Source organism: Pteropus vampyrus, unplaced genomic scaffold, assembly GCF_000151845.1.
Source record: "Pteropus vampyrus isolate Shadow unplaced genomic scaffold, Pvam_2.0 Scaffold66, whole genome shotgun sequence".
Lineage (NCBI taxonomy): Eukaryota > Metazoa > Chordata > Mammalia > Chiroptera > Pteropodidae > Pteropus > Pteropus vampyrus.
In genome coordinates, this window is record NW_011888847.1 from 9,552,364 (window position 1) to 9,576,431 (window position 24,068).

The 24,068-nt window shown below is 33.5% G+C and overlaps 1 protein-coding gene across 1 annotated transcript in view; it reads left to right on the plus strand.

The window, feature by feature from the left end:
* Positions 1 to 24,068, plus strand: part of PRKD3 (protein kinase D3) — a 53,502-nt gene that overhangs the window by 26,585 nt on the left and 2,849 nt on the right. The window contains exons 6-18 of the mRNA XM_011361428.2: positions 160 to 236; positions 2,898 to 2,992; positions 4,526 to 4,709; positions 6,143 to 6,266; positions 7,900 to 7,977; positions 8,999 to 9,275; positions 11,511 to 11,563; positions 12,309 to 12,381; positions 13,336 to 13,442; positions 18,843 to 19,004; positions 19,236 to 19,334; positions 21,546 to 21,813; positions 23,167 to 23,252. Of these exons, the coding sequence (XP_011359730.1) occupies positions 160 to 236; positions 2,898 to 2,992; positions 4,526 to 4,709; positions 6,143 to 6,266; positions 7,900 to 7,977; positions 8,999 to 9,275; positions 11,511 to 11,563; positions 12,309 to 12,381; positions 13,336 to 13,442; positions 18,843 to 19,004; positions 19,236 to 19,334; positions 21,546 to 21,813; positions 23,167 to 23,252 (1,683 nt within the window). The remainder of the gene's footprint in view (positions 1 to 159; positions 237 to 2,897; positions 2,993 to 4,525; positions 4,710 to 6,142; positions 6,267 to 7,899; positions 7,978 to 8,998; positions 9,276 to 11,510; positions 11,564 to 12,308; positions 12,382 to 13,335; positions 13,443 to 18,842; positions 19,005 to 19,235; positions 19,335 to 21,545; positions 21,814 to 23,166; positions 23,253 to 24,068) is intronic.

Below are 24,068 nucleotides of genomic sequence, written 5' to 3' on the forward strand. Positions count from 1 at the left end.
AGTAAAATTTATATCTGATTTTGTTAGCAAATGTAGGTATCAAATAGTTTTTAGAAGAATAAAGCAAAGAAATTTGTCTCATAGTTAGCTTAAAAAAGAAAGATACCTACACACACACGCACACATGTATTTATTCACATTTACTATTACTGTTTGCAGTATGTGTACTGTGTACCAGGAATTGTACTAAAGAAAAATTGGAATGTAAATAGAAAACTAGAATGTGGATCTCTGAGGTATGGCTGCTAATACGGAACAGTTAGTAAGCAGGTAGTTGAGATTAATTCTTTCTGATTCCAAAGACATACACTGCCCAAGATATAAAATAATGCTTCCTCCTTTCTAGTAAATATTCTCTCTCTCTCTCTCACATACACAGACACAGACATACACACACTATGAGAGTTTTGTTTTTAATTCTGTAGCTGGGAGAGTTGTACAAAAACTCATTCCAGAGAATAATCACACTAAAATAGGTAGACTATAGTAAAAATTACTGGAATTATAATAGGAAATACCCATATTTGGATACTAACCCAGAATACTGTCATTGTATTCCGAAAACATTTCTTAATGAACCAGGTTTTTAATAGAATAATGGAATAGTTTTTTCCTATAGTCATATAATGTTTTTATGCTTTTAACAAATGATTTTATCTGTTTTATCTTATGTCTTCTTCTCAGCAATGCAGTATAATAGAGCAACCAGATAGAGAGTTTAAATGTGTTATTAGTCATTGAACCAGGATAGGATAAATAGTCTATAATCTTAGGTACTGATTTTTCATGTGATTGTTCTAACAATTCTTGGTACCATACCTTTTTATTTAGTAGAAGTATTTATGGAATTGAATTATTTAGTTTCATCTAAATAAAAGATTAAATTTGAGGTCTTTGCAACAATAAATCCTGTTTACAATATAAAATCAAATAATTGTATATAAATTTCACTTAAGTATATAAGAAAACGTTTTTGGTAATAAATGGCAATGTAGGGGAACATCAAATAGAGACTAGGTTGTACGTTTGTTGTCAAGTATTTAATAACCATCACGCAGGCATAAGTACATGTTGAAATTTTATTTCAACAGCTTACTTTTGAATATGAGTTAATATATGTTAATATTTTAAAATATCAACACTAAAGTGTATTGGCAAGCAGCCACTAAGGAATGTTTTGAGAAAGAACATTAATAACAGATGTACACGTTCTGGCCAACACATAATCTTAGTAAAGGTAGTAAAACAGTGCTGCTCTGCTGAGCAGAACAGAAACATTCTAAAATCATACACACAAAAGTAAAATATTTTGTAGAGGAACTAGAATAAATATGTAGATTAATGAATTTTGAAATAAAACCAGTTAACTCTGCTACTGGGTTATTAGTTTAACTTCTTAGAGCTCAAAGAATAATGTTTTATGCTTGTATTAGTTGAGAAAGTAGTAGGTTATATTTCTATATAGCTAAATTATTTTTGGTTATCAATCAAAAATAATCAGAATTTACTTCAGTGATTTTCATGATATGAATTAAAATGCTTAAAAAGTAAAATAGTCATCATTTTCATTCACCTTTCAAGCTAAAAAAGAAAAAACAATAATTTAGTTAAGATAAAACAGTTCTGCTGGATTATTTGAGAACAAATACAATTCGAAGAACAACCATTCATTCATTCATTCATCTGTTTATTTTTTACTTTGTTGTAGTAAAACTACAAGGCGACTTGAGAGCATATATAAAAGATAAGCATAAACAAATTAATAAAAACATGGGCAGGAATACAGAGAAATAAAAATGATTGCCGTTAGAACTATATACTTGCTGCCAATGAGCCATAAATTCGACTCTACATTTTTCAAAGGGAAAATGGAAACCTTGTTTTTTTCACAATTTGCAAACCTTAGATTAAAAAAACTGAATTATTTAAGATATATGCAAGATATTAATGTGTATGAATTTTCCCAGGGCTTCTCATTAAAAAAGACAGTGTTATATGATGTAAGTTTTATCATCCACCAAATTATTAATTTCATGGGCCTTTTTCTTTTAAGTCAAGACTTGAAATTATTTTTTTACTCAGTTATTGCTAGTGGTGTTAGACAGTTTTACAGCAGTGGGTCTCAATTTTAGTGTCACCTAAAGTGGTTATTAAAACACACATTTCTCAGCCCCACTCCCAGAGCTGCTGATGTAGCAGGTCGGGATAGGACCCGAGAATTTGCATTTCTAAAAAGTTAGCAAATGATGCTGATGCTGCTGGTCTGGGGACCATAGTTTGAGAACCACTTAGATACAGAGTAGTATTGAACAACTTGTACCTGACAATGATCTGCAGTGCTATCAACATTGAGATTCTTGCAGACTGGAAAGAACCATATGTGCAAGTGGGTGACCTTGTGCATGAGAAGCTCATTCCTTCCTTACAAGGTTGTATGGGAAGCCCTCGCTAATTAAACTAGTCCTAATAACTGGTTGTAGAATCTCAATCTCTTTTCTGCATATCCAGTAGGTCCTAATAATTAGAAACTGAAAGTAAGGACCTGACATATATTGGAAAGGAATTTAATCAGCTGGAGAAACTCTTCAGGGCTATGTGGAAAGATGAAATGTGAGGTGAAGGAAGGAAACATGGAGTTGCCAGCAACATTTTAGCTTCATTTCACAGGTAAAGAAACTGAGATCCCTGAGGAGTTAAAATAACTATTAAGAGATGGCATCAGAATTTGAAACCAGACCGTTAGCCCAAGACCTGAGTTCTTAGTAAAGGAAAACTTGATTTTATCATCATCGCCGTCATCATCATCATCATTTCTAATAATATTCTATTTGTGAGTGATTTGAAGAAAGTCTTTAATCATATCTGATATTGCCTGACTTTTTGCATAAATTAATAAGCAAATATTTTATTTTAGATTGTAAATTCAACTGCCATAAACGCTGTGCATCAAAAGTGCCGAGAGACTGCCTTGGAGAGGTTACTTTCAATGGAGGTAATATTCTTAATTTTCATAAAAGATCAGAAAAGGTCACAGTTTTGTGTATTTTCTTTGTATAAGGTTATATTTTCATATTTTGTTTACTTTGTTTTTTAACTTTGACCTCTTTCTGATTTTAACAATCAAGCAAAAAACAGAAATCAGTGATGATATACTTTTATTAGTAATTATGCCTTTCCATCTTTCCTTTAGCTATCTACCACTTTGTAGTCTAATATAGCCAATAGTGCTACATATCTTTCGTCTTTAGATATAAAAAGACATTTTTAAAACCTTGCAGTTATCCCTAGCACTATTTCATAGTCCTAGCATTTATTTACTGTTTACTGTATGCCACGCACTGTGCTAAACTCTAACACATATTAGAATGTAATCCTAAGACCAGCCCTTTGAGGTAACTACTTACAGATGAGTTAACTTAGGCACAAAGACATTAAATAATTTGCCTAAGAAATACAGACAGTAGGTGGTAGAGTTGAGATTTGAACTCCTTTGGCCTGGCTTCTTAGTTCGTAATCATTAGAACACATTGTATAGCCTCACTGTCTCTTTATCAAATAATTATCAACTAAACATTTTCTCTTTTTGCCATTTTTTTTTTTCTCTTTTCAAGATTATATTGAAGTGATTACCTTTTTTGGAAGGAAGGAGTAATGACTCTAAACTTTCATCATAGTTTTTCTTTAACATTTCTGTGACTGGTAAAATATTTTAAGTTCTATAGGAAGAAAAGCAGCAGCATAAGGAATGTAAATTTAAAATCTCCTTAAGATTTAACATTTTCTCTTATGGCATGTTTTTTATAGTTTCAGTTTAACACTATTGACAGAGAACGATTGGTTTTCTTGTTTTTCTATATTACTGAAGTCTTTTCTAGATTTATAGTTCATGTATTTTTGTGCTTTTCTACTTATTGACAAATGGATATGAAACAATATATCGGTTTATTTATAAATATCAATTTATATTTACCTGTATAAAGTCCAGCTTACTTTTTTTTTTTTGGTCACTTACGTTTTTAGTAAAGTTACAAAGATTTACTCTTGTGTTTTCTTCTAAGAGTTTTATAAGTTTAGCATTTACTTCAGGCCTGTAGTCCACTTTAAGTTAATTTTTCTATTTGATTTAAGGAAGCAGTCCAGTTTCATTTTTTAGATGTAGATATCCAGTTGTCCTAGCACCATATATTGAAAAGACTATTTTTTTTCCAATTCAATTGTCTTGGACCCTTATAGAAAATCAGTTGACCAGACATAATAGTGGTGGCTAATCTTTTACTTTATTTCTAGTATTTTTTTGTCATATACAAATTTAAAATTCTAATATAATCAAATTAATTAATTTTGTGACTTACAGTTTATTTTGTATCTTTCTTTAGAAATATTTCTTTATCCTGAATCATAAAGATAATTTCCTACATTTTCATTGAGTTTTGAAACTTTTTTTCATATATAACATACTGCCTCTGTTTAAATGTATTGATTGCCCTTCATGTAAAACTCTGAAATTCATGTAAAATTTTTCCAGAACCGTCCAGTCTGGGAACAGACACAGATATACCAATGGATATTGACAGTAGTGACATGAACAGTGATGGTAGTCGGGGTTTGGATGACACAGAAGAACCATCTCCCCCAGAAGATAAGATATTCTTCCTGGATCCAGCTGATCTTGATGTGGAAAGAGATGAAGAAGCTGTTAAAACAATCAGGTAATACATGGTTAGGTATTTCAAGCTACTTCCAAATTCAAGATCAGTCTGGGAGCTTCATTAATGAGGAAAAAGCCCCACATCTCTTTAAGTAGAACCTAAAATGTTTAATTGGAAATCTAATTAAATCGTGTCTCTTTGACATGCACCACAGTCTTTCTGAAATAAATCATCTTCCCATCCACTCAAGATGAGAAGGTGTGGGAATCTTGTTTTATTAAAGAGAAAAATGCTTTATTTAAATATAGTCTAGATATCATATCTAGCTCTGGAGCAGCCCCCACAAAATGTCAGAATTGAACCACCAGTTAAAGCAACCACTTTCACATAGCCTTTATGCAAGGAGATTACCCGATGTTAGAAACACCAGTAAGAATATATACCTGAGAACTTTGCCCAAAGATGTTGGTGACAAATTTGGGGACAGTTTTCATATTACCACAATTATTCTGGCTTTTAGAACTTTGTAAAAATGTTATTGGATTATAAAGCTTTTAAATATCTCCTATGTTAATAGAAACTCAGTGTTTTGTATATATAGCCCTGTGGGGTGTACTACTTTGTAGTAAAATGTTCACACATTGGCAGGTTTTGTTTTTCATTAGCAACGAAGAAGTATTTAAAGTAAATGTGTCATTTTATCAGTCTTACATGACTGAGTTGTCATTTATTCACTTTGGCTTATCCTTAAATTACAGTTCTTATTATCATTATTATTAACTAAAACTTTATGTTTACCCAGTTTGGAGACTCTTAAGAGAACTTAGCTAATTTCCTAATCATGACTACTTCATAATTTAAGGGAATGTATTAACTGTTTGAGAGTCAAACTCAAAAACAGTGTATGTTTTATACATACCCCACAAACTGCTCTTTTTTTCTCGTGACACTATTACTGACCCATGTTTCAATGTTACCAGATTTGACTTATTACGTTATTTGTTATTTTCTTAATATCTGTAAATTTTCAATATCTTTTACTAGAAATACTTTTTATAAAAATATGAACAAACTGTAAATTTGAGTATAGGTATAATTTTTGCCTGGTTATGAATTTACTAATTTATCTTGCTGCCTAGGGCAGGAAGCTTCCTTAACATCAATCCCAAATGGGACCCTCTCCTGGGCTCCAGATCTTCTAATTAGGGAGAATTCTTTCTGCTCTGTTCATTGTTTTCTTATGTTTTGTGATCTCCAGAAAATATTTATAACAAATAATGAGGACTTAACAGTATTACTTTAATCTTTTATAGATCAACTATGTATCATCATAACAGGATTAATTTTCTTCTTAAGCCATTGTTTGTCTTCACAAGATATTTTGAAAAATTTTAGCTCAATTATCTTTAAAAGGGCCTGATGAACTTATAGTATGTATGATTTTTTAAATTTAAAATTATCAATATTTATCATAAATATTAAATATGTTTTAGTCCATCAACAAGCAATAATATTCCGCTTATGAGAGTCGTACAATCCATTAAGCACACAAAAAGGAAGAGCAGCACGATGGTGAAAGAAGGATGGATGGTCCATTACACCAGCAGGGACACCCTGGTCAGTAATCACAGACATTTCTATGTGGTGAAACTTCGTTATGTGCTTTATTTTCAAAATGAGAATGATATATATGTATTTGTATATATTTGTAGAGAATTTTTAGAAGACAGAATATTTAATATCTTGTCTTTACAAACTGGTAGAGCACTAGAAATTTAGAAAGGGTCTAAATTTAATAATACCAAATGTATGACCTATGAAAGAAATAATCGATAAGCTGAACTTTTATTACAATTTAAAACTTCTGTTCTGTGAGAGACAGTGTCAAGAGACTGAGAAGACAAATCACAAACAGAGAAAATATTTGCAAAAGAGACATTGATAAAGACTCTTCAGAATATGCAACGAACTCTTAAAACTCAAGAGTAAGAAAACAGCTGATTAAAAAAGTGGGTCAAATACCTTAATACATACCTAACCAACAAAGGTACAAGGATGGCAAATAAGCATATGAAAAGATGCTCCACATTATATGTCACCAGGAAAATGCAAATTAAAACAATGAGATGCCACTACACACCTATAAGAATGACTAAAATCCAGAACCCTGACACCACCAAATGCTGAGGAGGATGTAGAGCAACTGGAACTCTCACTTATTGCTGATGGGAATGCAAAATGGCGCAGGCACTTTGGAAGACAGTTTGGCAGTTTCTTGCAAAACTCTTACCATATGAGCCAGCAATCACACTCCTTGCTATTTACCCAAAGGAGATGAAAACTTATGTCCACATAAGTTTTTAAACCTGCATGTGCATGTTTACAGTAGCTTTATTCATAATTGCCAAAACTTGGAGACAACCAAGATGTCCTTCAGTAGACTAATGATAAGTAAACTGATATATCCAGATAATGGAATATTACTCAGCACTAAAAAGCAGTGAGCTATCAAGCCATGAAAAGACATGGAAGAACCTTAAATGCATTTACTAAGTGAAAGAAGCTAATTAACACAGTGTTCACAGACAGGGAAATACAAATGACTCTTAAACATAAGAGCTTAATCTTAAAATACAGTTTAAAATTTCAGTGAAATACTAGCTCAAATAGCAAAGATCAAAAAGTTTAGCAACATTAGTGAAGGTATGAGTAAGACATTTACATGTTGTTCATTAGCCTATAAATGGGGTCAAATCTTATGTCAGGTAATTTAATACCGTCAAGTAAAATTATATGTGCATATATCTTTTGACCCAGTAAGCCAGCCTTTAGAAATTTAGCCTATCAGTAAATTTTCTCTCCCCGCACCTTCCTTCCCTTCCTCTCTTTCTCCCTTCCCTCCCTATATACCTCCCTCACCCTCTCTCCCCCTCCCTCCCTCTCTCTTTCTCCCCACATGTGTGTAGTAGATATGCATTTGCATATGCATGCATAAAATCCTCTCAAAGGATTCCCAAAAACCTAATAACATCGCTGCCAGGAGTAAGGGTAGGAGTGGGATATGAGTGATGGTGGGATGATGATACTTTTCGCTATATGTCCTTTATATAGTTTCAGAATTTTGAAACTAATGAATTTTAAACCTATTAAAAAGTACAGATTTAGGAATAAAAGCGAAAGGAAAAGTAAAGTACAGATACTTTGGAAGAATAATTATTTTTGAACCTGTTTTATAATCTTTATTTTATAGAGAAAGAGGCATTATTGGAGACTTGACAGCAAATGTCTAACATTGTTTCAAAACGAATCTGGATCAAAGTATTATAAGGTAAAGATTTCACATTTAAAAAAATGTGTTAAAATACTGTATGTTTTCCAAATATAGCTGAATAACATTTATTTATTGTTATATTGGAATATACCTATTATGACTCTGCCTAATATAGTTTATAGAAGTCACTGCTAAGTTCCTTGTTGAATACCTGCCCCCCATCCCTCCATTTTACCCCCTACGACTCTGCTGCCAAAGGTGAGGTTTTTTGTTTGTTTTTGGCCAGCTTGTCAGGTTGCTGCTGCTTTACTTCTTGATACTTTGACTTAGGTTAACTATTTAGACACTCCCATGATCATGGCCTCCAGAAGAGGCCAACGTGGCATTCAATGTTTCTCTCACCTTTCATTTCACCTTACTCCCCAGTTCTCAAATACTTCTTTTGGCTCTTCATCTACTTTGCATAGTCTTCTTTGCTTGGCTTGCTTCACATTTTGCCATGTGGCCGACTGACATCAAACAAAATTGGAAGTATAGCAATTGTATCAGAAAGAACAGTAAAACTAATGACATGGTTGGGTTTTTTTTTTAAATAAATATTTTTGCCTTAGGAAGTGGAACTAAAATGCTTGTTACAATTACGGACAGAACCAGAATGACCTACTTAAACAACCAACACTGACATTCTAATTTGCTGATACTATTTCTACTTCATACTCTTGGGGGATGTATCTTGCAGACAGCAGCCACTTCAGAAGTAGTCATTGAGTTGATATTTAATGACAATTGAAAAGTGACAAGTGTTGGATGTAGCGGCCATTAGCTTCCTAAACCTTCTCTTTCCTTGCATTCTAATGAGCCACTGGCTTAATTATTATACTCCACACTCTGCCTCTGGCATTATTGGACATGCAGAGCATTCAAGGCAGATACTGTCATTAGGACTTGACTGTGTATTGTGCCACATACTTGTGTTCATCTTAATGGTATTTGTTAGAATGCATATCTTTGGTTGTTTAGTGTATTTGAAAATAAAAACAAGTATTTATGTTTTTCAATGCTTAATTTTTTACCTCAGGAAATTCCACTTTCAGAAATTCTCCGCATATCTTCACCACAAGATTTCACAAACATTTCACAAGGCAGCAACCCACATTGTTTTGAAATCATCACTGATACTATGGTATACTTTGTTGGTGAGAACAATGGGGACAGCTCTCACAATCCTGTTCTTGCTGCCACTGGAGTTGGACTTGATGTAGCACAGAGTTGGGAAAAAGCGATTCGCCAAGCTCTCATGCCCGTTACCCCTCAAGCCAGTGTTTGCACTTCTCCGGGGCAAGGGAAAGATCACAGTAAGCAATATGCTTGTTGGTGGTTTTCTCTCCTCTGGGTCTTAAGCATTTCGTGGTATGGTCATGTTTCTGTATGTATTTTTAATACTCATTTTATGTTTTATCTTTAGTAACCAATACCATTAGTTAATTCCTTTATAAGGTTATCTTGCTTATAGTGTGTACATATGGTCCCCAGAGCTAGGCTCCAGGGTCAGTCTCCCTACATTTAAATCCTGTCTCAGCCCACCTTCTACGTGATCTTAGATAAGTACTGTACCTCTCTATAATGGTACCTTCTTTATAGAGCTGTCAGTATTAAATGAAAGAACCTATAAGGTATAGAAAAGCATTTGTCATCCATGAATTCTCATTGGATTAAGTGATATAACAGTCCATGAAGAGTTATAGTTCACATCACAGTCATGAAATCTATAAAGTCAGAAATGCTTTATTTCCTTTAACTGAATTAAAACATTCAGAAATATTAAAAAATTATTGAAACATATGTCCTTTGCACTGATGACATTTATAAAATAAAACCTAAATCAGAAAGCCATATATAATGTCACTTTCTGGTCACTGGTATTATATTATTTATGGGGAAACATATTCATTCAATTCAAATATATTTAAATTGAAACAGATAACCAATTTCTAAGTATAGTTTATTTCAGTTCAGCTATATTATTTTGTGCAACTGTTCTTGGCATTATGCTAGGCCCTGATCTAGAATGCAAAAGAAATATGGACATTTCAAAAGCTACTTAGGGAGATAAGACATAGGTACACAGGTGTTTGACGGTACCATAAAGCAGAAGAGTGCAAAAAGGAGTAATGCGTTACTCAGGGACCTCAAATATGTATAGAAAGAGTGAACAAACTTCATGGCAGAAGAACTGAGCCTGGACCTTGAGCTTCCATCTCAGGGAGGTTAGGATAGGAAAGGCTAAAGCGAGGAGGCGGATGGGGTAGTGATACTAGTTAAGGAGACAGGTGTGATCAAAGGGACAAAGGTAATGACCGTGAACATGTTTGGTGTCTAATATTATTAGAAGTTGAATAGATGGATATTCACAGTGCTTCTTAAGTTTGAGGGGGTTTTAGAAATGTCGTATATTCTAATTAAAATCACTGACCTTTTCCCAATATAATCCAGGCACATACTCACAAATTTTATTTGTAATTGGGTTTTGAAACCTCAAGCCCACACAAAGAACTCCTCCCTAGGGTTGAGAATTCCTAAAGGCAAAATTACAGAAGGGTTAAGAGTGAGGATTCTGGAGAATGAAACCCCAGTTTTCTGCTTACTAGCCGTGTGATCTTGGTCCCTACAGTTCTCTAAAGTGGGCCTAATAATACCTAATGCAGTTAATGCACTTAGCACAGTTTCGGATACATTAGTGATACTGTTTCACTGCTGCTGCTGCTGCTGTCCTTGTAACCTATCTGGAACAGAGTTCTGGGAAGCAATAGAAATTAAAACTGGATGGAGCTCTAGACAGTGGAAGCCTTTGAAACAATAAATAGTGACTTAGACTGGGAGATTGGAACTACATAAAGCAGAGTTTTAGACACATTAATTTTGTTTGGTATATATTCCTTGATTTGGGGAGGCATTGGGGAAGGGGCACCTAGAACATCTGTACTAATTGCCATATTTTAATTTTTATGAAAAATGTGGTTGTACTCTGGATGTTCTTCACAATTTGCTTTTATCCACTATTTTATATATGTCAGATATATTTTCATGTCAGTATACAGATTTACCTAACTTTCGAATTTTTTATAGAAGTAATACATATGCTTTTTATGTTTTAAATAAATGAAAGCAGTATACAAGTATATAAAGACTAAAATCTTTGTTCCCCAACTCTACCTGTCTCACTCACCAGAGGTAATCATATTTTTCCTTGTTTTTAATTCAAGTGCCACTATCCTGCAACTTACCTTTTGAACTTAATAATATTTCATGGATTGCTTTCTGACTTGGTACTTACAACTCTAATTAGGAAGTGTTTAGCTAGTATTCCTTTGTATGGATATATAATATGTTATCCACTTTCTCTTGCTGGATTACTGTTGCATGTGTGAATCAATTTTTTTTAACAAATGTAATTACATTATGTTAACTGAATGTTAACCAGTTTAAAAAATTTAATGTACTGTGAGCATTCACATGTCAGTAAATATTAATATTGTTAAGTCATATATTAACAGTTTTCTTTTCTCATACATCAATATTATATTTTACAGAAGATTTGTCTACCAGTATCTCTGTGTCTAATTGTCAGATCCAGGAGAATGTTGTAAGTAAAAATTACAGCTTGTTATGCTGCTATAGATAGCAATCAGTATGTGTTTTTCAGAGGGAATGGAGAGTATAGGATATTCTGGTCATTTGGTAAAAAAAAAAAAAAGATGTTAGACTGGCCTTAACTGTAGTACTGATTTGACCTTGATATGATGTTCTGAATTGTTTATATTTTTAATAGATTTTTCTATTTCCCTTATTATATCATAAGCCCCTTAAGTCTGTTATAAATTAGCGACCTATCACAGAGTCCCATATACAGTTAGGGCTCAATAAATGTTTATGATAATGATAAAATAAAATAAAAATTAGAACGGATTTAAGAGATGTAGACCAATACCTGGACATCTTGATACTTTATCCATAGCCTCATTTAATTTACTAAAATCCAGTGAGATAGATGTTACCACATCAACTTTACCAATGAGGAAATTGAGGCCTAGGAGACTAAATTTACTTTTTATAGATCACTAATTAATAAATGTAAGATTTTTTAAAATCCAGAGCATTTTCCCCCAAAGGTCTTCTTACAGAGTACATTATACATCACATTAAGATAGTATAAAAATTAGGCTTACTTTTTTAGGACCTAAAAAGCTTATGTTTTATAAAATATTTTGTTATGGAAATTAGTTGCTTCTTTCATAAAAACAAATGAATTTGTCTTTGAATGAAAAGAATCAGAGATATTAATGTTGCCTTGTAGAGGATAATAATACTGCCTTCTCTTTCCTGAACAGGACATCAGTAGTGTTTACCAGATCTTTGCAGATGAGGTACTCGGTTCAGGCCAGTTCGGCATCGTTTATGGAGGTAAGTGACTATAGACTTGCATATGGTGCACACTACAGAAAAATTGTGAAATCTTAAAACATCTGCCACCTGTTATGTATTGTCACAATTAAGTAACAGAATCATAAAATTAGTTTCGCAATAGCCTTACTTTATCTCTTCTTGTAGCTCCTACATAAAGACATTTATGTGGGAAAAATAAATTGTTTGAAGTTTATGTTGGGCTGTGAAGGCTTGTTTATTGACGTATGTGCCTTACTGTTTTTTCCAACACAAATGGCACCGTTTGTCTACTGTTGGCATAAAAGTTATAGCAGGTCTGAAGACCTGAGATCTTATCCAGCTCTGTGACTTAGGATATTGGCAAAGTCATCTAACCTCACTGTGTCTCAGTATCTTCATCAGTTTAATGGAGCAAATAAAACCTGACCTGCATAGCTCTCAGGGTAGTTAATATTAATTAAACCTAATATACATAAAAGTACTTTATAAGCTGTGAACCACGGTGCAAAAGAAATATTAAACTCTTGTCATCCTTTGCTGAGACTATTATAGTGGTCTCCTAGTTGGCCTTCTGCCTCCAGGCTCTAATATGTTAAATCACTGTATTGACTCAGTAAATCCAGAATAAAATTAATTCATTGGAACAATGTTTTTATCAACACAGTATCTGAATACTAAGGGAAGGTAGTTAACTTTCATTTATTTAATAAGGTAGATTACTTTTCACCAAACAAGTTGATTCAAATTTCCTACCATTTCAAATAATGAAACATCCTTTATTAGGAGCAAATACTGTAGAGGGAAAACATAATTTATTTCTCAAAATTAAAGATGAGTGAAGGAGAAAGGACAAAATGAACCAAAGAAAAGAAACATATAAATTTCAGTCTGGACAACTTTGTGATAAAGCTTTTGTATGTGAGCTGTCAATTTGCTTCTTTTCTATATATATATATAATTTTTTTTAAATAGGAAAACATAGAAAGACTGGAAGGGATGTGGCTATTAAAGTAATTGATAAGATGAGATTTCCCACAAAACAGGAAAGTCAACTCCGTAATGAAGTGGCTATTTTACAGGTAATAAAACAAAGTTGCTTTATATTGGTTTTGATTTTTGATTTATGAGTTTTAAATCCAAGGCTGTTTCATGTACTGACCAAAATAAGATTTGTTTTTTGTTTTATTCACATCTTATAACCTTTTGGCTCAGTGAGAGATTGTTGAGCATCTGAATTAACTCGTTCTTTTTTAAAAGGAAAAATTAGATTACACTAAGCTAGGAAGTTGAAAGGCCTATCATTATTTTGCTCTATGATAATAATTTGGAACATCTTTTCATACGTAAAATCTTTTAGAAAAAGAAAATTTCATTCTTAATTCATCACTCCAGGAGCTCAAAGTACTTGATTTATCTACTACATTTTGTTGAGTCGTTGTTATACCACCCGTTTCACAGATGAGGTACATGATTCTTACAGCAATTACTGTAAAAATAAAGACTGCTTAAAAATTGTTTACCTTTTAACAGTAGTAGTTATTTTATGCAAAACTCTAGAGATTTAATTTTATATAGGTTTAATCCATTAAAGTCTATTTTTAAAGATATAGTGGCAGTGACTTAAATCCTATAAAATAAATTACTGTGTGTTTTTATTTTCATTTAACATTTTTATCTCTTTTGGGGGTCATCTAGAAAACTGAAATTTAGCTTTATCTTTTGATTTTTCTGATAAATATTTCAGTACTTTAAATTTTTTTATGTTTAATATCATATAAACAATTTATAATATACAAGTTTCTGTTAATTCATTGTATAGCTTTTGCATATTTAAGAAATGGTGATTAATAGTTAATGCTGTCAGTACCCTATTTGCTTGTGGGTGAATTTCGAGAAGACACACTTACTGAACTTAATGCTTCCTTGAAGAAGAAGGTAAGAAATTTCTCAACACATAATTAATTTTACATTTATTACGTCATTGGTCACTAGTAGTAACATTTGCCTTACTTCTTTTTCAGAGGAGTAATAATCAAAAGATTGGTCTGCAAGCTACCTTTGGTCACTTTAAGGCTACCTCCTCCTACAGAGAAAGCTACCTTAAATAGAACATTAATATCATTCAGACTCTGTATTTAGGGTGTGAATATATTGTTGAGATCTTTTTTCATATCTAACTTTGGATTCTGTCTCATTGTCCAACTAATATGCAAAAAAATAATAAAATTTAAGGGTATATTCCTAAAGCTTGATTTTTTTTGTCACTTTAAGCACAAACATAGCTCTGAACTACACACTGAAGCTCTTTCCCCCCATGTAATCAACTGTGGATCATAATAACTGAATATAGGAATTTTCAGATCATGCACAATGCAGAAACTTTATTATTATATCCTTTTGGTTATCTTCCTTGAAATTGCCCAACTTGGAGTAAAATTAAGTGATTGTAGCATGTCTCCAAATATAGTGATGTCATCTTAAATTTAATATAATTCTACCTTTGTTATAGGTTCTCTTAAAATTGTTTACATTAAATATTTATATTTTTATATTTAGTCAATGGCTTACTTTGTGTCAGAAACATACTTATTTTTTCTCAAACTCACACAGAAAGAAGATAGATTTTTGAATCTAAGTTTGTCTCCAAACCACATATTCTTTCTGCTCTACCACATTGGACCTGCTCAATATGTGTGTACACACATATGTAAAATTGTGACTTCATTTATTCCTTTGCAGTGTAGAAACTCTGCATATTCTTCTGTATGTATAGTGTAAAGATAAACATTAACCTCTTTTGTATATGAATTGTAATTCTATTAGTAGAATCTGAATTAATGTGGCAAATACATTTTTTTAAAAGGAAATTTTCGAATAGCTCATTTACTAAATTTAGTTCCACAAGATTTAGTCATATGAGCATTTCAGCTAGATTTTCAAATGGGTTGAAAGGAACCCATACCACCCTTTGGTTCCCCCTTTCCGCCTCCAGCTGTGTCATCTTTACTTTCTCGTCTTTGCCCTGGGTTCTTATATGTAGTTCTCATCAAACCTAAAAGGCTGGCTGAACCCCTGATCCTGGTATTGTAATCTTCATCTGCAGCTCCACACCTACATCTTTATAAACGGAAAAGATAAAGACTAAATAAGCATATTATTGAGACCACAGCTTTAACCTTTCTGGTGACAGAAAGGAAAAATATATAGAATCATTAATTTAGAAGTGACCTTACAGTTTACCCAGGGACATCCAGCCTGTCTCTTGAGCACTTGGTTAATAGGCTCTGTATTTCTATCACTTTAATAGACATGAGCACAAGACATTTTTAGACATCTTTGACTATTAAGCTGAACTAAAATCCCTTGAAAAAAGTTCCAAACACTGCAGATACTATAGTCAACAAATGAATCTCTTTTCCAAATGATGGCCATACTGACTTTCTTGCTGTTCCCCAAACTCACCAGATGTGGTCCTATCTCACGGACTTTGCATTAGTTGTTACCTCTGCCTGGAATACTTTCTTCTTCCCATTATGAGCATAGCATATTTCCTTAACCTCCATCACGTTTTTGCCCAAATGTCATTTCTTCAATGAATCCTTTGCATTCTCTTCACCATTAAAGCTACCCCTTCCTCCTGCACTCCCTTACTTTGTCTTTTCGCTACAGTAGTCATCACCTCCATAGTAGATGATTGACTAGTTTTTCACCTATTGTCTTTCTTACCTTGCTAGAATTAAGAAGCTCCAAGAGACATTTGTCAGTTTTGTTTACTGATGAATCCAGACTACTTATATAGTACTAGGCACATAGCGAATACTCATCTTATTTATTGAATAAATCTATGTGGGGAATTATCTATAAAATATTGTTAAATATTAAATGGGATGATTTCATTTGTTTAATTTCTTAAGGTATTATGTGTATTATGTCTACATATGGTTATGTATAGAAAGGATTTATAATTACATAAACTGTCAACATTGCATTTCATAGATATGGTAATGTAAAATTTTTTTTTTTTTTTTTTTTGCTGTTGCTTGAAGAGGGTAGTAGAGGAGTGGGAGAAAAGGTGTGGCACTCTCATGACTACCTGCATAAATGGGGAAACATTATCAGAAACATAAGAGGGAAATTCTAGTTTGAACATTGTATAAATTCAGCATTTTCCCTTCTTGGAAATCATACACTACAAGAAAAATGTTAAAAAGAAAAGCATACTGTCTTTAATAAAAATAGAAGAGAATTCAGACCTACAAAATAGGTAGAAGTTTTTTCCAGAAACAATGGAGATGGAGCAAGGGTGCGTGCAAGAAGCAATACCACAATAAGAATTGTTTTTTGCAGGCTCTGAGATCTACAAGTGTGATATCCTCTCTAGGCACCTTCTCAAGTAGAAGAAAGCCAAAGGGGTCATGACCTGATAAGATTTAATTTAAAGGAAAACACATTAAATGAATTGAAAAGGGTGCTTTAACAGTGGAAGAGTGCAGATCACACTATACCAAATAACGTCATTTGAATATGTAAATATTCAAAAAACTCCCCTACCACCTGAAAAAAGTTTTTTTACACTTAATTTTTGAATCAAAGAGCAAAATGAAGATTTCAGAGTACTACTTAGAAAATAATTGTGAAAATACTGAATATCAGAGCTTTGGATTATCGCTAAGAAAAAGTATTATAACTTCAAATAATGACCACGAAAGAATGTAAATAAATGAATTAAGAATCCAACTTAAGAAGTTAAAGAATGAACAGTAAGCCTAAGGAAAGCAGAAGGAATTAACAAAGATAAAAATGGAAATAAACTTAATACAGAAAACATATCCAAAGCAGGTTGTCTTGGAGTAGGTAGGAGTGGGGGGAGGGAGGAGGAAATAACAATAAAATAAGTAGCTAACCTAATCAAAAAAATTATAAAAATATCTCGAGATGACCATGAATACTGAAAACAAAAAGAGGATCTTAAGATACTGCTCTGCGCAATAGTTAATTCTCTGTGAAAGTATAACTTACCAAAACAATCAAGAAAATAGGACATTTAAACAAATAGAAGAAGTTTAGAGAGAAGAATGTTATATTTCTATTTTTGTGTCTGCATGAGTGTGTTTTTAAAGGAGGGTGGGTGAAAAAAGAACCTTAAGAGATATTCAGCTGTGTGGAGGACAGCCAGCCACACTTTCAACTCTGAGTTGACTAAAGTTATATTCTGAATTTTCCACTGCTAATTGCCAATTATCACACCCATGACTGTGGGCTAGTTCACTTTCATTTATCTACCGTAAAAAAAAAAAAAATTGTCAATTTTATTTTGCTACTTGGAATGGCATGTTGATTCATAAATTGGAGCATCAAGTTGTTTTAAGTTGATAAGTAAACAATGTATATTTTGCACTTATTCATTTTCTAAACTTTTTAAAAAAAAATGCAACCGTGTTTCAGACATTGAGCTAAAATGACTGAGACACAGTCTGCTCTCAGGGAGCTTATGAGGCTACAGAGTAAGATATATACACACATATTGTACCGTGGGATAAGTATTGGTGCATCCACATAGTGGAAATACTGCAGTAGTCCTGAAAAGTAGTAACATTATTAAAAATTAAGACACTTAACGGGGAATTGAGAGATGATGGTGAATTTAAAAAGCCTTTTAAAGATGGAGCTCAGCCTCAGGCCATAAAAAAAGGTGCCCTCTTAGCGTAATTAGGTACACATAATAAGGGGAAAGTATAAGAAAAATATATTTCTATTAATAAGGAATATAAAGCTTATTTGGGCAAGTAAGTAGAGCATATTTAAAATAGAATAGAGAAGATAAAGCCAGATTTTTGAAGGTCTTAAAATCCAAGCAGAGGAATTTATATTTATGTCCAGAAATAAAGAGCCATTGAACATTTTTGAACATGGCCGACTTCTCAAATCTGCTTTAAAGTAAGCTTTTTGTTTGTTTTTTTGCTGCTGTTGTTTTTTACCAATATAATAAGTTGCTTTATTTACAGAAACAGTATTATCAGATTCATCTTTGTATGGTTCAACCCTGGTAACATAATAGTGCTCAAGAGACAAGAGAAACCTGAGATGATTGAGGTAAAGATGCTGAGTCTATAAGAGGGAAGACCAAATCAGCATTTAAACCAAACCATATCTTGAGCAAAGACCTTCACAAGTACCAGCCCCAAACGCCTGTAATTGGCCAAAATTTGATTGGCAATTGGTGCCTATTCATAGACAGCCTACAGTTAGTATCGGAAGATTAAATTAAAGATGATGAGGAAGGAAAAGACGTAGTAATGGACCGGGGGAATTACATGATCACATTGGGGAGACATTCTTTTCCCTCATGCATCAACTCTCCAGAACTTGGAAAAATCAGAATCTATGATCCTTTTTGTTTTCTTTGCTTTTATTATTTTTCTAAGCTATTTTTCTTTCTGTGCCATGTATTTCATACAATTAATCCTGCAACTCTTCAGAATTTACACCATCCTGGGATTGTAAACCTGGAATGTATGTTTGAAACCCCAGAACGCGTTTTTGTCGTAATGGAAAAGCTGCATGGAGATATGTTGGAAATGATTCTCTCCAGTGAGAAAAGTCGACTTCCGGAACGAATTACTAAATTCATGGTGACACAGGTATTTTAACTCTTAGAACTAGAGGATAATTAAAAACTGCATAAGAGAATTAAATAGTCATGCTTTTACCTATTGGGACAGTATGGGAATTGTTAACCTTAAATAGAAATACACCTTTTGTAAAATCTTGATGAACTGGACTTTTCATGTTACTGTACCATTCAAGGGGTCAGATTGGGGTTTAGCTATGATTTTTTCAGATGTTGAAAAAAAATCTTCCTTCAATAACAGATACTTGTTGCTTTGAGGAATCTACATTTTAAGAATATTGTGCACTGTGATTTAAAGCCAGAAAATGTGCTGCTCGCATCGGCAGAGCCATTTCCTCAGGTGAGATATCCTCTGAGCTTTTTAAGTATCGTTACGACGACGTTATGAAGTACCTATGTAATGAAAGGCAGTGCTGTAAGTTCAACTATATAACCATTTTACAGAAATAAAAGGGTTAATACATGAATAATTTGACTTCAGATGTTACTAATTATATTATTTTCATTAAGATGTTTCAGACTTAACCAGATCTCAAGGAATACCTTTTGCATGTAGACTGTTTGCAATCTGCCTGTCTTCGTGGGTTGAGAATGAAGTGGGGAAAATTAGTGTTGGTTGGTACTTGGTGCTCAGGACAAATACCCCATAAAATAAAACAATCTTAGGAGTAACCCTGAATTGGGAAATAACTAGAGTTTGGTTGAGGCAGGTAGCCGACTCTTCTTCCTCTTTAAAGTACTGTATTTCAAATATTTTCACCAAAACCTACATAAGAATTACATTTCCTGTCACCACCAGCGCTCACATATGACGATATGTGTGTGTTGGTGTATGTCCTATGTGTGACATACTGATTTATTTACTCAAATTTCATTTAAATAAAAAGTATTGATCCAAATTTGTTTCATAACCAAAACATGGGTCATAACTCACAATTTGAAAAAGTTGTTCTGAGGAATATATGTTGATGGTACCTATGAGTGTTTTTCATGATTATATCATTGATGAATCCTCCCAAACAGCTAGAATATCTGTTGCCACAAACTATTGATGTATACATTCAAAATATGTACAACTAGACAAATGAGTAGAATAAAAACAGCAGATTGTATCTCACTTGGTAACTACAACTCAAATTGTCTTTTAAAGATTTATTTTAAGAAATTATACAGGTCTTTTAAAGAAGTAATCATATTCTATTATAATGTCTATGTGGTTAGAAGTGATTGTCATTGTGAGGTCAAAAAGGGCTCCCTAATAGTTGGTGCTACATTTTAAATAAAGTGCTTCCATATGTTATCTCACTTGACCTTCAAAACAGTGTGGGCAAAGGATGCACACTCCTACAGCTAAGGCTAAAACTCCAACTTTCTGACCTCTGCTTTAGTGATTCCTATTACACTAGAAGAGAAGGGAAAATAACATTGTTTACTTGATAGTCCTTTTTGCTCAAGTGCTAGCTGTGGCCATGCTAAATAAGGTACCAAACTGCCACATTACCTTTATCAAGATATTAGCTGAAGTATGGCATTTAACGAAAAAATAAAAGAGTTCACAGTTTTTCATGGTCAATATCCCTGTTCTTAAAAGATTCAAATAAAGTAGCCAAATTTAATAAAGGCACAGAACAAATATCATCATAAAAACATGTATGAGGGTCCCTATCCCATAAGTAGCAAGCAGCATTTGAATACACTTTCATCTTGCTTTCCAGTCACAATTTGTACCACTGGTTTTGTAGAGGCTAAATCCCTTTTCTCTCAATTTATATTAATGCTTTTTTTGAAGACGTTTTGTGAGTCAGGGCATTTCCTCCAGAAAGTACTTGGCTTGTTCAGCATGGATACATCATTCATCACCAAAATCGAAACCTCTACTAGAAGACAGGCAGCAAGCTGTGTTCTGTGTTTGCTAAGCTTATCTCACTTCCAGAACACTCTTCCCAAATGGACATGGTGGTGACTGTAGCTACCTTCAGATACAACTTTTTTCAAATGTAAATATCCGACTAGCAATAATTTGTTACACAGGCATAGAAAACAGTTAATTCTATTCTTTCAAGGACTCTCAAGCACTGCTCTTCTACTGGCCACATTAGTAGTTATGTTTGTTAAATACCTGTATGTGTCCAGGCACTGTGAGTCCACTGAGGATTCAAAAATGAAACATAATTCTTGCTTACATATGATAGAAAAGTGATCTCCTTAAAAGCCCAATTATAAAAGATCAGCACCTTCCATTTCATCAAAAAACTTTGAACACTTATAACACCAGTCTTGCATTTGGCATTCTGGAAGCTAGAATTCAAAAATGGTTTTTTGAAATAAGTACTAGGAAAGCACTTCATACTATGTTAGTACTGGATCACAGATTATAAATGTGTCTGCCTTTGGGAAAAGGTACTTTAGTTTCCCTGTCTACAGTTATTCAACATTCATAATCAATAGTTGGCAAGTGTGCTGAAATGATACACTGTCATACGTAGAGACAGGTATGTATATAGAGATTGATATATAAAATATAAAATCAACACCATCCTTTGAATTCCAGGTGAAGCTGTGTGACTTTGGTTTTGCACGCATCATTGGTGAGAAGTCATTCAGAAGGTCTGTGGTAGGAACTCCAGCATACTTAGCCCCTGAAGTTCTCAGAAGCAAAGGTTACAACCGTTCTTTAGATATGTGGTCAGTGGGAGTCATCGTCTATGTGAGCCTCAGTGGCACGTTTCCTTTTAATGAAGATGAAGATATAAATGACCAAATCCAAAATGCTGCATTTATGTACCCACCAAATCCATGGAGAGAAATTTCTAGTGAAGGTAAAAAAAAATTGTAGTTGTACCCTTTTGTCTAAAAATCTTTGTGATCCCAAATCAGCCTCTTTTAATATCTTCTATTCATCTTCCAAATTCAATTACCAGTTTCTGGGCACTCTTCCTTAACATTTTCCGGGGCATAGCACTAATCCAAACCCCAACTGCCTCATTTTGAAACTACTAAAATATCTTTTTAACAGTCCTTCCCGGTAACCACTGCCAAATCCATTTTCAGGCCAACACTGCTTTCGTCTAATCTGCTCCCAAACATTTTGGCCTCTGTGCTGCTGCTGTAGGTGTGTGATACTGCCCAAGCTTGCTTCTAGCCTCATCTCTCACTACTCCCCTCCACAAACCTGGTTGTATACATTCTTCTGAACTAGTGTTTGCATTTTGCTGAGGCCTTCCCCCTGCCTGTAGTCCCTCCTCCCCATTGAAATACTTCCAGTTCCTCAGGGACTCAGCTCCTTCCCTGATGCACATGGTGGACCACTGTTTAAAGTGGAACAGTGGATCAAAGTCTGGAGTATTTGGAACAAAGAGAGACTCGTAATTAAAATACTGATGGAAAATCTGCTAGTTAAGTGGTATACAGAAGAGAAACAGAACTAGTATAAGTCTTTCATTTGGTTCATCTCTGGGTCCAGGCCTTAGTATCAGTATTTCAGTTGTATCATTTTATAGGGCTGTATGTAGTCAGTATGTAGTTATATGGTTGCTTTGGTTTTGCGGTTTGTCCATTTCTCCAAAAAACTGGATAAAATGTATATGCCAAGATCTCACCACATATACCAAAACACCATGAACTATTTGTTAAAATGTATATAGTATGAACTTTTGGTAATAAGTTATTACCCAAATCTGAGCACTTCTGTAGAGGTAAGGCAATGACTAGAAAGCAGTATGTCATTGGAGGGGGAAAAAAATCAGCCTATAATCAGTCGGTTTTATTCATCCTAAAATAATAATAGTTAATTTTTAGAGCTATGTGCTAAGCACCATTCTAAGCCCTTTATATATATTAAACTGTCATCTTCATTTTACAGATGAAGGAAACTAAGGCAGAGTATAATTTAGCAACTGACCCCATATCACACAGAAAAGGTGATAGAATAATTTCTGCCCAGTCAGGCTGGCTCCAGTCTACTTTTAACCTGTACTCTATATTGCCTCCTTAATAAACAGGTACTTAATAAAACAGGTATACACTGTAAATTTAGTAAATGTTTGTGGATCACTAACATGTTAGTCATATCCTTGAGAAGAAAAATCCTCCGAACTACCTTCCAGGCAGAGTCACAGGTTGTGGATACTTCATACACCCAAATTCATGTATCTGATTTTGTCTTTCCTTAGCAATTGACTTGATAAACAACCTACTTCAAGTGAAGATGAGAAAACGTTTCAGTGTGGACAAATCTCTTAGTCATCCCTGGCTACAGGTAAAAAAATGTGTATCTTTCTTTGGCAGTCCTCATTTGAACAGATGATTGTGATTTCTCTTACCTAATGAAATCGCTCTAAGATCAACAGATTCTGCATGTCTTAAAATAACATAAGTGTTCTTCACTGATTACTTTGTACTGTAACTGAATCTCTGGAAGTTTTGCAGTACACCATTAAAATGCAGAACCAAAAGCAATGAATTAGTCATTTATAGGGCTTTGTGTGTTCATTTCACCTTTTTGTAAGATAAGCATGACATTTTGTCAAATATATTTTACTTTTAAAATATTGACTAAAAGATTTATATTTGCATCAGATCAGAAATGCCATTCGAAATGTTTTGCTTTTTACTTCCTCCGAAGGCTGTTGCATAGACTTGTCAAAAGATATTCCCAAGCTTCAGAATAAAGAAAACTTTAGAACTATTATAAAGGGAGTTAGGAGTAGAATTAACTTCAAAACAAATGCAGTCAGTTACTCTCAGCAATTATCAAATTATCCTAATAGAAATTCTAAGCACTTTTCCCTGTTTCAAGGAGCAAGGTATATATAAGGCCTCTCATAGTATAAAACAAAATGTTTTAGTGATTATTATTAGTCACCTCAAGCCTGAGGCATTTTTTTTTTAACTTTAGAAACTAGTTACTTCATAGGGACTCTAAATTTGAAAAAGTATTTATCTTCAACACTGGTAATTTAAAATATTACAAATGGAACTCACTTTGTAACAAGTACTTATGAGCAGGGGTTGTCAATTATACGACTAGGGTGCTAAGCAAAAAAAGATGGTTGACAGCATTTTGCTCGTGATT